The 15,820-nt window shown below is 36.3% G+C and overlaps 1 protein-coding gene across 6 annotated transcripts in view; it reads left to right on the top strand.

The window, feature by feature from the left end:
• Positions 1-15,820, top strand: part of CEPT1 (choline/ethanolamine phosphotransferase 1) — a 36,935-nt gene extending 21,115 nt beyond the window's left edge. For 5 of the 6 annotated variants that reach the window (XM_046026259.1, XM_046026292.1, XM_046026279.1 and 2 more), the window contains exons 6-9: positions 12,729-12,860; positions 13,540-13,698; positions 14,227-14,352; positions 14,950-15,820. In XM_046026259.1, coding sequence (XP_045882215.1) covers positions 12,729-12,860; positions 13,540-13,698; positions 14,227-14,352; positions 14,950-15,069 — 537 coding nt within the window. In that variant the 3' untranslated portion in view covers positions 15,070-15,820. Of the gene's footprint in view, positions 1-5,517; positions 5,603-12,728; positions 12,861-13,539; positions 13,699-14,226; positions 14,353-14,949 lie in introns of all 6 variants that reach the window. The other variant, XM_046026265.1, reaches the window with a different exon arrangement.

Genomic DNA, 15,820 nt, shown 5'->3' with positions numbered 1-15,820 from the left:
AAAAAAAGCTTAGAATTTGGAAAATACTGAGAAGTACTCTAGGCATGATTTACAAGCAAAACAAAAGCCATTTTTATTTGAATTCACAATGTATTTGCATAATTATTTGTGGGAGTCCTTCCTAGGGTGGAATAATGTGCATAATTCAGAATGTGTCACTGTTTAGCACTCCTCTACCCACAACCTGTCTTCTGGTACTTTCTTCAAAGACCTGAAACTTTACACTCACTGCAGTTGTCTAGATTTATAATTTTTGATGGCTCATTTATGATTATTATGAGTTACACTCACCAAAGGTCTTTTTTCCCAGTGTTCTTAGTGAAAATACTCAGAGTATTGACCATACTACTTTCACCTTGTTTGTTTCTGATAACAAAGTACCTGTATTTATAAAGCCTTCCTATTAAAATGTTTCTAGAAACTAACGCATTTTAATTTTAACATCCTGAAAAATCTTTTGGAAATACATTCTTTTATCAATTTCTAACTTGCACAGATTTGCTTTTAATATTTGTTGCTTTGATTTGATCATTGAAATGAGACTGTCATGTGTTTCTTTGTAGGTTTTTCTTTTCTTTCTTTCTTTTTTTTTTTTTAACAAAGTTCAGGCGGGGAATAAGCTTAAGAAAGAGTTAGTTGTTCATTATATTTTGTTTCCAGTTAATTTATTAGCATTTAAACTTCCTATTCTATTGCTTTTGTTTTCTACCAATTTAAGGAAAGTTGTGTTGTAGGCTCCTTAGTGATAAAAAGTTAAAACTTAGGACAGATTTTACCCCAATTGATCAGCAAACTAAAGAGTTTTAGCACTATTATAGGTACAACACTTCCAATTTCTTGGAAAAGTCAGTTAACCTATGTGACTGAATTTCCTCATCTGTAAAATGATGGCAGTAGTTCTACCTCCTGGGATAGTTGTGAAGATTAAGAGTCAAAATGTAATGTGTTATCTATAGTGCCTGGTGTATAGTGTTTGTTACCACTATCATTATATTAATTTTAAGACCTGTGTTAGTAATTCCCAACAGTTTCCGGATTTCTTCCAGAATTCATTGTGCTAGGAAGAGTAGGTCCATGATCCCTTCCTTTAACTCCATCAACATTATTACTAAAGAGGTGAGAGGACTCTCCTAATTCTTCCATTTCCAAGGGTGTAAGGGTCTGCTGTCCCCTTAAATGTGAGACCTGAATTTTAGTTCCTCTTAGAGGACTGACTGTGTTTTAGCCTTTGGGTGTTTTTGTCTTCCTATTCAAACACCACTGGATGGGTTACTGTTGTTTGTGGTTTTTAGTCTTCTCAAATAATCGAAAGATCCATGTAATAATTCATGTGGTAGATAATACGGTTTTAAATAATTCAGCTTATCTCAAAAATAGATGCTAGACTTTCTCTGTATGTACTGCTTGATTTTAAAATATAGTTATCATTCACTTGTCTGGTTAATGTTACTTAACATTTAGCTTGCCATGCCCAGTTTGTCCATTATCAAGGGCAGGAAGCAAAATATTGGAAGGGAGTATGATCAATTTCTAGACCACTCTTCATTGCAGTCTACCAAGATTTCACTCCACCCATGCTGTTTCTGGTATAATAAGTGTTCTGGTTATGTATAAGCTCCCTAGAACTTCAGATCCATTTATAGATACTTATAAATCTGTAGTTAATAACAACCTAATTCTTGAATTGGATTCCAGACACCCTCAGTGAATGTCTTTCCAAACAAAATTCTTCTTTTTAAATAATAAATAGCTCACAAGTCAAGTCATACAAATCTGGGATTGTTGGATGTTATGAATTTAACCCTAGTTTATATTCTGTGTTAACCAAGGTAATAGCCAACCCAAATTATAACACAATTATATTTACTTACGATGTGTGGTTTAACAAACAAATTATGTTTGCAAATTAGCTGCAAATATATCTTTGAATGCATATGTTACATGTACAAGAAAAATAGATTAACTTGTCTTATTTCTGATATTAGAGTGGAAATACACAAAACATTCTGGGAAAAGATGGTTAATATGCTTACCAACTTTCACAGAATGTCAGTTAAATCCCTTTACACCCCTCAGTTATTCCTGAGTCTTTTTGGGATTCAAACCAAATGCATTTGTTAGGTATCTCACTAAACACTGAAAAATAAAAAAACTCAAAATAGGAATTTTCTTTGTAATTAGTTAACTCAGGTAGTTTGGGGTTGTTACACTCCTAAGTCACATTTTAAACCTGTAATTCTGGTGTAATAACTAATCTAGGCTGCCTTTCTATTGGGATGAAGGCCCCATGAGTTCTTCTGTCCAACTAGAGAGTTTCTGTTCCCTGGTTGGAAGTTAAAATTACTCATATTCATTTAAGATACCTTGATCTCTTTACCTCTTCATCAATAGACCATTGAGACGTTGTGAGTGTTGGGCCCATGGGATTTATTATGAATATTCAAAGTTATTTTGAGTGCCACATTAGAGCCTCCCCACCAAAAGAACGAGGGAGCTTAGTCTTCTCAACTGACTTGCTTCTTTCCCTTTGTCTTCTGTGGCAGCTATCAGTAATCAGAATGTTGCTTATTGCTGGCTTGTGGCAGCAATTTAGTTGGATTTTACACAGCAATTGGGGAAGTTCCTTTTGTACTTTGATGACCTGTGCTAAAATAAAGTGGAAATCAGAAAATATTTAAAGCAGTACCATTCAGGATATTCAAATACCTTCATGGTTACAGAAAATTAAGTATATTATCATCAGATTTTCCCCCTCAGAAACTTTCAGGTTGTGGAAATCTAATGCTGTAGAGACCTGTTTTCCCATAGGTCTTGTAAAAGAAATCACTCTGGTGTTTTGGTTGCTGTTGTACCATATATTCTTTGTATCTTGAAGGGCTTATTTTTGGTATAGTTATGGAGGATGATTTTGTTTGTTTGTTTTTTGAGTAGTCCCAACATTTGGGAATTTTATCACCTGTGTTGTTATTCTGAAAATAATAATAAGGAAGTGACTATAGAAATGCCAGATTCCTGTCTTTCCTTAACAGTCTTCCTTCAGGATAACTGTCTTTCTTCCCCAGCTGAGAGGAGTGAAATGAGCCCTGTCCAAATATATGTTACAATAAGTTCAGCCCACACTAAGAGACTTCTTAGTGGAAAGGTGGGAAGGTGAACTGCCATATAACCAGCTCTTTCCTTAATAGAACAATTGACTCTTTTGTTCATTGTTAGTAGCTTCTGCCTCCTGTCCCCTGAGCTTGCTCGGTTCCTGCCTCTGGGGATGGCCTCTTACTGCACCTTTTTGATTGACAGCCAAGATTAGAGCCACACCTCCAGGAGTGGTGATAGGCAGTTCTCATGATTAAGAGCAGGAGGGGCTCATCCAGGAGTATTGAGTAGTCCTCTAAATCAGATAAGCAAACCGGAAAAAATATTCTTAACTACCTACAACTGGTAAGTAAGCTTTCATGAGCTCTCCCTCCTAACATTAAGGCATTGTTGATCTAAATACAATGACAGCATCTGGATGGGTTTGAAAATTCTATCTTCCAAAATTTCCAAACAAGCTAATCTATAAAATTTTACCTAGGAATCCCATTTGGGGCTTTGTAAAGATCTTTCATGTTTCCTATTCTCTTTTACATTCATCCGAGGTACAAAGATTAATTGCATGAGGTTCCCTCCATTTTTATTTTGTAATTCTATACTTCTGGCCCTTCCCCTCCCAAAAGGCTACTTCATATATCCAGCAAAATGTTGTAAGATGTCTGCCCTCCTCCACCCAAGACAGAGTCGATCATCTTTGACACCTGCTTAGTCTCCTGAATCTGCTACTGAGTGTAATTCCCCTTATTGGCAACACAACTCATCAGGTCAGCTCTACAGATTCTTTTTAGCCTAATTCAGTCCATTTTTTTCCCCAATAAATGTGTATTTAAAGAGAACTACATCACTATTTGTTTGCAACTTAATAAGCTTCTATTCAAAAAACATTCTTGAGCAAAGAAAGCTCAGTTTTTTTAGTTGTGAGAGACTGGTTTCAGGTTAGTATTTATTATGGGCATGAAAGCTTACATATCTAGCTCATGTTACATGTTTTAAGTGTCAATTTTAGAAATGGGGGTTTCATTCTACTCTGGGAATTGAATCCCCTTACTGTTGATAATCTATTTTTCTTAGACTAATTTTTTACCTTCTTAGTAGATTATTCACTTCGTTTAAAACTAACATAAAAAGGTATGCAGTGTGTGGTCTCCTTCCCATCCTCATCTCCCAGCTGTCCATTCCCACACTGTCCTCTTGAATAGGTAACCACTGTTCTTAGTTTGTAATGTATCCTTCCAGAAATTTGTTATGTAATTGCTGGCAAAAAAAAAAAAAAAAATTATCTTTCTTTTTTACACAAAAAAGTACCATTTGTACACTCTGCAGCATTCCTTTTCACCTAATATATCTTTGATATTTTTCAATATCACTATGTAGGGAGCTGCCCACTCCTTTTTTAAGAACTACCAAATATTCCATTGTATGGAAGTACCAGAGTTTCTGTAACTATTCCCTCACTGAGGGCTATTTTAAAAATTTTCCTATTATAAATAATGCTGTAATAAATAACCTTGTGTAAACATTTTATGCAGTCATATGTCTAGGATAAGTTCTGAGAATTTTAATTTGGGATCCAATAATCTGAGAATGATGATTTCAAGATTATGCAAAGTGCTAGTCTATAGAAGGAAAGGAATACCAGTTTGTGCTTTGCTCCTCAGTCTTTTTGTCCATATTCTTTTTTTTCAGACTTTCAGACTTCTAATTTCTACTGCCTTGTTTTTGTACCAGGTTTGTCTTTTCTTGACTCTAAGATCATTTTCAGCAACCTCAAAACTAATTCTTGGCTGCTTTCAGTTCTTCTTTCCAGAAATCTTAGGGTAGTTGACCTAAGCATAAGAATTTGATTGAGAATTGAGTGAAAAATTTTTTTCCAAACCCCCTACCGTGGAAGGCATTAACTGAATATAACTAAAGGGCAGTAAATTTTGTAAGATATCAGCGATAATGTTACTTTTGTAAAAACTCACTATTTCCTTCACTTGGTATTACAAAGCACTTGTTTCAAGATTTCATATTATATAGCAGTACAATGCAGTCCTCTCTGGTTGAGACTCAAAATTTAATTCACACATATCCTGCCCAACCCCTTTTTTCTTTTTTCTTGGTTTTTTTGTTTGTTTGTTTGTTTTTATATTTTTGGTGGGAAAGGTGAAGCTTTAGTTTCAGCCCAACTTCAATGAGTCAGAAATTTCCTATGGAAAGGAGGGGTTTTTATTGCTCTGTGAAATTCATCAAATTAAATTAAAAGCCTCTGGATTTTATTTGATTTTGCTCATAACAAATTTTTGACACCTCCTTTTCCCCTCTCCTCAATATTTGAGATTTTTTTCTATTGTGCATGATAGAGGAATGCTGCTAAGCTTGCAAGTAATTAACTTGAAATTGTTTTGAGTAATTCTGCTTTTTTGGCTTTTTGTACCTAATCAGAATTGATGTGACTGAAGTGCAAATCTTCATAATAATCATGCATTTGCTGGCAGTGATTGGAGGACCACCTTTTTGGCAATCTATGGTAACTTTGTTCACATTGTGTATCCCATGTAATGCATGTTGTCTTTCACTTGTGTTTTCCAGTATAGGATAATCCAGTTAAAGGGTGATATGTAAAATTATTTTATTCTTTATGAAAATGAAAAACCACAGCAATGGTAGGACACAAACTTCTGATTAGGGCATGGTGAATTTTATTACTTGGGGTTAGGTGGTATATTAGGTCCATTCCAGGGCTATTGTTTTTGAAGAGTATTTGAATTATTATTTATTGTCCCATTTTACATCTGAGGAAACAACAGGTGGTATAGCAACTTAACCAAAGACAAGGTGAGACTTTTTTCTCTCTTTCTGAGCTATATGAGTCTACTAGTTTTTCTGTCATATGCTTAAAGCTGAATAACAAATTTGGGGTAGTAGATAAACTAGCCCCAAAACAGAACAAATGCTTACTGAAATCGTGCCATAGAATTGTTTCAACAAGCCAGGACTTTGATTTTCAACCTGATCTATATACACAATTTTTTTTCCCACAAATTTCTGAAAGAGGGAACATAATATATATAATATGTGGGCCAAGACTTAGGAACCAGACTGCCTGAGTTTGATCAGGCTCTGGGGCCTGTTATGTGAACACCATCTGTTATTCAACTCTCTGTGGCCGAGTTTCCTCCTCTGTAAAATGAGGACAATCACAGTACTTATTTCATAGTGTTATTCTTTTTTGTTAAATGAGTAATGCATGTAAAGCCTTTAGAACAGTGTGTATCTAGTATCAGTGAAAGCCATTCTTACAGTTGAAACTTTTCCTTCCAGATTTGAGTCACAGTCGTTTGTAAGCCCTGGTCCAGGTAATTGCTGATCAGGACCAACACCGCTTCAGAATTTACAGTTCATTTGGTGTCATCTCACCAAAAGATGTATTACTCCCAAACAAACAATTCTTTAAAAAAGAAAAAAAAAATCAGATTGATTTTACAGTATAAGGGAATTGACTGAACAAGATCTTTCCCACACTTGATTCACTTTATGATGGTAAATTAGCTATTTGAGGAGGTATAGTTGACATACTTCCCTGTATGCTCATCACCAGAAATTGTTTAATGCCTTTTGTTGGGAGGATAGGGTTGTGAGGAGGGAGGAGATAAAGGAATAAAAATAATCCGTAGTCAACCAGGAAAATTCTGAAACTATCCAGTTATGTATATAATATCATTCAAATTCACATCTTTCCTACACATTAGTCTCAAAAGCCAGTAGGGTCTTTAGTGAAATCTAAGATATATTCTAGTGAAATCTGAGCTTTGTGGATAGAATATGGACATGGATACATAGAGATAAATAGATACAGAGAATTTTAATACTTTTTACTTTCTACAGTTGACCCTGAACAACACAGGTTTGAAATGAGGGTCCATTTATAAGCAAAAAAAAAAAAAAAAAATTTTTAAGGTTTTATTTATTTGTCAGAGAGAGAGAGCAAGCAAAGGCAGGCAGAGTGGCAGGCATAGACAGAGGGAGAAGCAGGCTCCCTGTCAAGGAAGAAGCCAGTTGTGGGACTTCATCCCAGGACACTGGGATCACGACCGGAGCCGAAGGCAGCCACTTAACCAACTGAGCCACATAGGCGTCCCACCAAAAAAAAAAAAAAAAATTTTTTATACAGTACAGTAAATGTTTTTTCCTTATGATTTTCTTAATATTTTCTTTTCTCTAACATCCTTTACTGTAAGAATACAGTATGTAATACATATACAAAATATGTGTTAATTTATTATGTTATCAGTAAGGCTTCTGGTCAGTAGTATGCTATTAGTAGTTCAGTTTTAAGGGGAGTCAAAAGTTATATGCAGATTTTCAACTGCATGGAGCTGGGGTGGGATTTGAGCACTCCTAACCCTCGTGTTATTCGAGGGTCAGTTGTATGTTGACTTAAATTTTTTGTACCTCTTGACCATGTTGATTATTATGTTCATAGGCTTTGTGCTTTATACCAAAATCTCCCCTCTTCCAAAAAATTTTTTAAGTATCTTTTTTTTTTTAAAGATTTTATTTATTTATTTGACAGATAGAGATCACAAGTAGGCAGAGAGGCAGGCAGAGAGAGAGGAGGAAGCAGGCTCCCTGCTGAGCAGAGATCCTGATGCAGGGCTTTATCCCAGAGTCCTGGGATCATGACCTGAGCCGAAGGCAGAGGCTTTAACCCACTGAGCCACCCAGGTGCCCCAATTTTTAAGTATCTTATCTTAAACATGTATAAATTACCTGTAGAGTTTTGTCATACCAATAACCAAAAAACTGATTTCTTGCTTGATCATTGGAAAACAAGTCAGTGTTGGTTATATACACCTGATTATCCTTATCAGCATGGAAATACATAAAGCATTGCAAATGAAGTTATAGGCTATAACACATCTTTTTTTTTTTTTTTTAAGAGAGAAAGGGTGTAAGATTGAGGGGGGAGGGGCAGAGGGAGAGAGGATCTTTTTTTAGAGTGTGTGAGGAGAGAGAAAGAGAGTGCACTATTGTTGTGGGGGGACAGGTGGACAGAGAGAATCCCAAGCAGGCTCTCTGCCCAGCAACCAGCTCAACTCAGGGCTTGATCTCACGACCCTGATATCATGACCTGAGCCAAAATTAAGAATCAGACACTTAACTGACTGAGCCCCTATATATCCCTATTTCTTTAGGTGGTTTCTGGCAGTGAATTTGCTTCAAGTGCACTTGCTACCTTTTTTTACTAGGATTTATATCAATGTACTTAACAGAATGATTTTTTTTCCTTTGGAAGGATCAAATATTTTGTCCTATCTTTATTGATAATTAAGATAATGTAAATAATCCTTTTTTATTATACATTCTAAAAAGTAACCTTAGTTACTGTCAGATCCAAGACTGAAAATCCCCAGGCCCAGCAATCCAGTTCCAGTAGTAGTGAGGTTTCGTTGCAGTAGGGAGACAGATTCCCTTTGTCTTAGTGTTACTGGCCCTACTTTTACCATCATTAAGCTGAAAGGGAAGGGCCTGATTTCTCTGGTGATGTTTAGAAGCTCAGAGAAATATTGTGTACTTTGAGCTATTACCAGTACAGATTCCCATAATTGGCCTCAGACCACTGTATTTTTTTTCTTTTTACTTAGCCCATAATTCATCATTGAATGTGGTGTTTCAAATGGCATTATGTTAGTTTAGGAAGGATTACATGTAATACTCTCACTTATTTGTGTTCCAAAATGGAGGAAAGATACCGGTTTAGGACCCAGATGTGAAATCTTCGTCTCTTTTGAAGTTGAGGGCAGAAAATGGAAATTGGTTTCCAGATCATCATTAAAAGTCTTCTACTGATAGTTAGGAAGCAGATTTTGGTAACAAACAAAAACAGTACAAATGTTTTCATATAGCTGATTCCAAAAGGTCAGCTGTTTTGCAAAGATAAGTGATTTATATCTCCTGTTTATGGATTGCCCATTTTTGGCTGCTGCTTTTTTTTTTTTTTTTTCTTCAGAGAAAGTGGGTTTTTACCAAAGTCTGTAATTAGTTCTGTTGGTTTTGGTTGGTTATTTTTTGTGTTTTTTTTTTTCTTTTTGAAGGAAAGAAATTATTTTCATGCACAAAAGTCAGTGCACAGGTTAACACATTGCAAGATACAAAACAACAGTCCATAATATGTTGATTTTCTGTATTGCTTTCCCGAAAGAGTATATATTCTTTTGGAATGTCTTGAAACTATCTTTTATCATATCACTCTTTTTTTTTTTTTTTAAAGAGAGTCTCATCACTTTGAAAGGGACCCATATGTAATCCCTTCATGGTTACTTTCACTAATGTGTGATTTTTTTTTTTAGGATTTTATTTATTTATTTGACAGATAGAGATCACAAGTAGGCAGAGAGGCAGGCAGAGAGAGAGGGGAAAGCAGGCTCACCGCTGAGCAGAGAGCCCGATGTGGGGCTCGATCTCAGGACCCTGAGATCATGACCTGAGCCAAAGGCAGAGGCTTAACCCACTGAGCCACCCAGGCGCCCCATGTTTGATTCTTTTAAATGTAGTAGTTTATTAAATGTTTACTAAACCGTGATACCTTCTGGAATCCAGTTAAGGCAAGTCGTGAAAGACTTCAGTGAAGTTTCAGAATTCTTTAGGTAGAACTAAAGACTTAATATGTAGTGTAATTTATTTGTGTCTCATTCTTAAACTAAAAGACTGACAAAGTGCCCTTACGCTTAAATAATTCAGACATGGTGATTTCTCTTAAACACTTGGTAGATGCTGTAATCATTGTTATATTAAATTTTGATGGAAATCACTTACATTAAAAGTATTTATAGTCATTGCCACATTGTTTCGAAGACAGCTAATAGTATCTAATCTCAAAGTGATACATTATATTTCTGCTGAAATTTGCAAAACATGTAAGAACATTTTATTATGCTCCTAAGAAAACTTGTCTTAACAAATTAATAATTGATATTCTGTATTAATCCAAACTGTTGAACCAAAACACGTCCATTGTAATCTGGTAAATCTGAAAATTTAAAACTGCTTTTCCATCTCTAACCTTGTTTAAGATGAGTTAGATTGGATGATACTATTTAAACGCATAATGCGGTAGCATGAATCCAGAGGCTTTTCCCCTGGCTATAGAGCAGACATCATGACTCAAGATCTGAAAGACCCAGAGCTCTGATAAAGGTGTTTTCAATGTAGCTTTCTTGCTATTTCTGTAGAGTGGATGCCCGTGGGTTGCTTTAGATGAGTTCCAAAAGGAGGAAGACAGAAAAGGAAAGACTGAGAAAGATAGAATGTGCCCACCCTCCTCGATCTTGGGTGGGAGGTGAAAATGGCAATAATTTTAGAGCTTTTTATAAATGGTTCAGTTGGTGCTGAGTTTTAAGGGATTGCCTGGTGAGCCTTGGGATTCCTCTCATTCTAGCTTTCCCTTCACTTTACCTTAAATTTTCTTGTAGCTAACATCCTTTTTCTTCTTAATATGAGGGTAAGATCTGTCTTCATATTCTCCCATCTTCATATTCTCCCATAACAGTAAGACTGCATAGAGAGTAAGAGAAAGGGAGATCTTAATCTTCTTTCAACAAGTGTATATTGAGCACTTATAATAAGCACGGCTCTAGAGAGAATATAAAAATCAGTGCAAACAAAATCCTACACTCAGGAGCTTATGGTTTGGTGTATATAGCTATCCTATATGAAGGAAGTGGAGAGGGTCCTAAGAATGCTTATGATACCTTCCTTCTAAGTCTATAGCTTGCTTATGTTGTGGCTCAGGCCATTTACTAATTTGCCTGGCTTCTTTAATATTTCTATGTATTCTTTCTTCTTTCAACAAGCAAGAGTTTGCATTTACCTAAAAGCATTTTCACCAAATTTTAATTATAGTTGCAGTAGTAGTATGGCACAGATTACTGCTACACCAGTGTTGGCACTCATTTGATATCCTGGCCCTAACACAGGCATACCTCTGTAACGGCTTAATGCTTTGCTTCTTTTGAAATCTGAGGGAGTATAGTATTTCCCCCTTTGCCATACAGGTCCTTTGTCTCTGTAGGGAAAAGGAAACTAGCCAGGGTATTAAATTTAAGCCAGGTGCATCAGATTAAGTTTGCAATATCCCTAGTTTTCTGAACTAGGAGCAGAAAAATCTCTTGGAGCTCAAAGGATCCATGGTGTTGATTTTCTCCTTTACTGTAAACAAGTTTTGTTTTGGGCTGTTGGGTTTAGAAATGAATTAGGGAAGGAAGAAAACCATTTAGTATGCTCCATAAAGTTCTGGGCTTAATTTTTAATTTTACCTACTTCATTTTAGAAAACTAAACACTGCCATAGTACAGCTTAAAATTTGAACAGTTGATTGTGATTTTTTTTTTGTGGGGGGGCTGCAGTTTTGCAAGAGGTCATAGAGCTGGGTAAACAAACTGAGTTCTTCAGAGTTTTGAAGAAATGGAGTATCTAAAGATAAAGTTTATGTCTACCAATTTTACTTGGGTTTTATATGTACCCAAAAAAAGTAGGAAATGTGACATTTCCTATTTGGTTTTGAAATGGTATCCCTAAAAAGTATAAATAACCCTAATTAAAATGTTTTCATTATAAGAACCTATTGCCTATTAAACCCTGTGGGCTTTTGGAATTTTGTACTTGTGCTCATGTGTTTCTGTTAATAGAATATATCACTTTATGATGCTTTATTTTCAACCCATATTGAACAAAATGTGGGCCTTCCTTAAAGTGGAATGAGAGGTGCAAAAAGGAAGAAAATCTTAAATGATTTTAAAAAATTAGTACAAATGTATTTCATTTGAAATGGTGGATATTGTGTTTGCAAGATTGAATACATTATCCCAGTGCCCCCAGCACCCCCCCCCCCTTACTTTAGGTAAATCACTCCGTGTTTTCAGTACACTACAAAGATACATTATTTGCTTATTCTGAAAAGGAAACTTAACATGTTAAAATTTTGGATACACAATTGTACCTGCTTTGATGTGCTTGGTGTCTTTTTTGCCCTGTATATGAATGTCTCTTGGCTGCCCTCTGCATTTTCAAGCTGCTTGTATCCTAACACTTGGGAGTTGGGAACTCTCCCGAGTACGACCTTTGTCTTCCATTCCCTAGTTTGCAGATTTTTTATGAGACTGAGCACTACCTACTGTGCTCACAAGGCACCTAAGTTTGCACATTTTTTAAAAATCTAGTTGCAGTTACTAGTAGTCTTTTATGCTCCACACTTTCTCTCCCATAACAGTTCATAACAAACTTCAGATTTGAAGACAGAGTTCCAAAAATGTACAGAGAAAAAGGCAAAGTACACTTCATTTATACAAAGACAGCCTGTTCCACTGTTGTCAGACTTCTGAGATTTAGTTGAACTCTGCTTAGCTTGTGGCACAAATTAATCAAGTTGAATCAGTAATTTTTAAAAGTTGGTGTCAGAAGTGAGATTAATTTCTATATAGCCTCTTCTCTGGTTATATCGTTTATAATGGAAAGAGGGAAATGTTCATTAATTTAAATATTTGCTAAACTGGAGGGAATGGAGGATATTTGGCATTATGAATCAAACATCTGTTGTATTTTTCTTATTTTAACTTGTATAGATTTTAATTGTTCTTTCTCTCTACCCATTAAAGATTCCAGTGCTGAATATTCAAATGAAAATTTTTCCTGCACTTTGTACTGTAGCAGGGACAATATTTTCCTGTACAAATTACTTCCGTGTGATCTTCACAGGTGGTGTTGGAAAAAATGGATCAACGATAGCAGTGAGTACATCTTAAGATTTCCAGCAATTGTTTATACTAGGACTTGGTTTTGTAATTGCTTTTTCATTTGAATTGCATGAAATACTAGTTAATTTAGAGTTTCTGCTTAGTCTTAAATAAAAGTGATATCCAAAACTTCTCAGTTTTATCTGTACATGCATGTTTATACACTTACATGCTTTTCTTTGTGCATGAACACACAGACACATGCGCATTTATACACATACATATGTTTAAAAGTATGATTGGGTGTACCTGGATGGCTCAGTCAATTGAGCCCCTGGCTCTTATTTTCAGCTCAGGTCATGATCTGGGGGTCCTGGTGTCGAGTCCTGCATCGGGTTCCACACTCGGCACGGAGTCTGCTTGATATTTCTCTCTCCCTCTCCCTCTACCCCTTACCCACTTGTGCTCTCTCAAAATACATTTAAAAGTAAAGAGAACTATGATCTGCTTTGTAAAATAAACCTGGCTGTGTAAGTATAATCCTCAATTTGGGCCTAACCAGCCCTGCTACTGCTTTCTTCATTCGCTGGCCTGGTATTCAGTTACAGATACTGCTGGCTGGCAGGCACTGTGAGGTTCTTAAAAATTTGAGCTGATCTGCCTTAAGCAGATCCAAGTAGTATCTGACGGTATTGAATGTTGTTAATCCCTCCCCTCTCTTTACTCTGCACAGGGAACAAGCGTCCTCTCTCCTTTTCTCCATATTGGATCAGTGATTACCCTAGCTGCAATGATCTATAAGAAATCGGCAGTTCAGCTTTTTGAAAAGCATCCCTGTCTTTATATACTGACATTCGGTTTTGTATCTGCTAAAATCACTAATAAGCTTGTGGTAAGCACCAGAGTTTTTATTTGTTTTATTTTTAACATTCATCTGGGTTTGGTTTTATGGCCCTAATTTTTATTCTACAGCTTTCCAAGCAGTTCTAGAGTTTGCTCTCTTCCATCAACATGGGAGCCATTTTTCTCTTTGAAGCTACAGCTTGACATTACCAGAAGCTCTGTGGACCTCCGCATGGACCTCTGCGTGGACCTCTGCGTGGACCTCCGCAGCACTTCTTTCTACTGCAGCTTAGTTTGGTGGTTTAGTTTATGTGCCTTCTCCAGTCTTAGCCTGTACACTCAAGGCTCTTCATGAAACGCATCTTTTAGGGGGCTTCGCTACATGGGCTGTCCCTTTGGTGTATAGCTCCTACCCATACTTCTTGTCAGTTTTATAGTTTTGGAAATGCAGCTTTTTATTCAGTATTGTTAAATAATTCTTGAAACTTGTGATTTGAGCACAAACCTGATTTACTGCGTAGCACACAGTTGCTCTAGCATGAAAGCGCCTGCATCATGGTTTCTCTTTCATTTGCAGGTGGCTCACATGACTAAAAGTGAAATGCATTTGCTTGACACAGCTTTCATAGGCCCAGCACTTTTGTTTCTGGACCAGTATTTCAACAGCTTTATTGATGAATATATTGTACTTTGGATTGCCCTGGTAAGTATTGTACTTTGTCCTATTTCATGATTTGGAAGCCACTTGTTTTCTTGTTTCTGTTGGCAGTCCTGAAAGATAGATCATATACTTGTCATGATTTGGTATACCAGAAAAACCACAATTAGGGGACTTGGCAAGAGTGCTTATGGCTTCGTCTTTGAGCCATGTTTTTCATTATTCTTATTAGTCCTGCCTTCATCAGGGCTCAGAAACTCCAGATATCTGACTAAAGCAGAAACTGACAAACTACGTCTTTTGGGCCAGTGACCTGTTTCTGTAAATAAAGTTTTATTGGAACACAGCCATGGCCATTCATTTTTGTATTGTCTGTGGCTGCTTTTGTGCTAGCATGGCAAAGTTGAGCAGTTAAGATGAAGACAAAGCCTAAAATATTTACTGTCTCTCTGAGAAAGAGTTTAATGATCCTTGGTGTAAAGGAAAAACCCTTGAGGAAATGAAGTTATTAAATCATATGGAGTTGAAGTCAAATCTGAAAAGAAGGGAAGAAAGTCAGAGAAGCCCATCCTTTTTACTTTCAGGAAGCTTAGGGATGGCCTAAGGAAGTCCTGAGAATCTAACAGTGTCTCTTCTTTCCAGGTCTTCTCTTTCTTTGATTTGATCCGCTACTGTGTCAGTGTTTGCAATCAGATTGCGTCTCACCTGCACATACATGTCTTCAGAATCAAGGTCTCTGCAGCTCATTCTAATCATCATTAATGATGTTAACTCGGTGTTACATAGGAACCTTGTGTTTTCTGCAGGAAAGAATCCAAACATACTGAGGAGAATGGGGTGGATAAGAACAAATATAATTTATAATAATCAATGTTGTATAACTTTCCGTTATCGGTAACACTCCTTAACTATCCTGTGTGAGAATGGGAATTTCAAGTCCCATCCTGTAATCGTACATGTTATCATACAGGGTTTGGCCCAAGGAAGCATGCAGGAAAATTTGCCATGTGTTTGTAATTATCCTGGATTCAGAATAAAATTGTCCTGGGGAGCAGTTCCCCAGTGGTGGAGATTTCTAAGGTAGAATATTTGCAGGCCAAAAGATGGTTGCTTTATAATTTTAACAAATCATCATCTTTTAGTGACGTCCTTGTTTAGTGTCTTTTCAGGCTTTCTTTAACTAAGGAGCTCAGCTTATGGCACATATCCCACGAGCTTGTGAGATGGAATTAGTGATAAAGACCTTGAATTTGGATTGAAAGGTTTCCCATCTTTACGTTGTTGAGGAAGTCATTATTTTATTGCTCAAGAAATGGTATCTCTCGTGGGCTTGGGAAATCCTGTTAGCATGCAGAATAATGTGGTAACTTTGTTGATCCATTTTATTTTTTTAAATAAATATATGACCTGAAAGCCAGCCTTTTTCTCAATTTTATTCAGTGGAAAGATAACTAAGTTTTGATGTCATTTTTTAAAATTCAAGCAAAATTTATTTCTCTTCTTTAATAAATAA

Source organism: Meles meles, chromosome 1, assembly GCF_922984935.1.
Source record: "Meles meles chromosome 1, mMelMel3.1 paternal haplotype, whole genome shotgun sequence".
NCBI classification, from domain to species: Eukaryota; Metazoa; Chordata; class Mammalia; order Carnivora; family Mustelidae; genus Meles; species Meles meles.
Note: the sequence above shows the minus strand (reverse complement) of the source record. Positions and strands in the feature narration are given on the sequence as shown.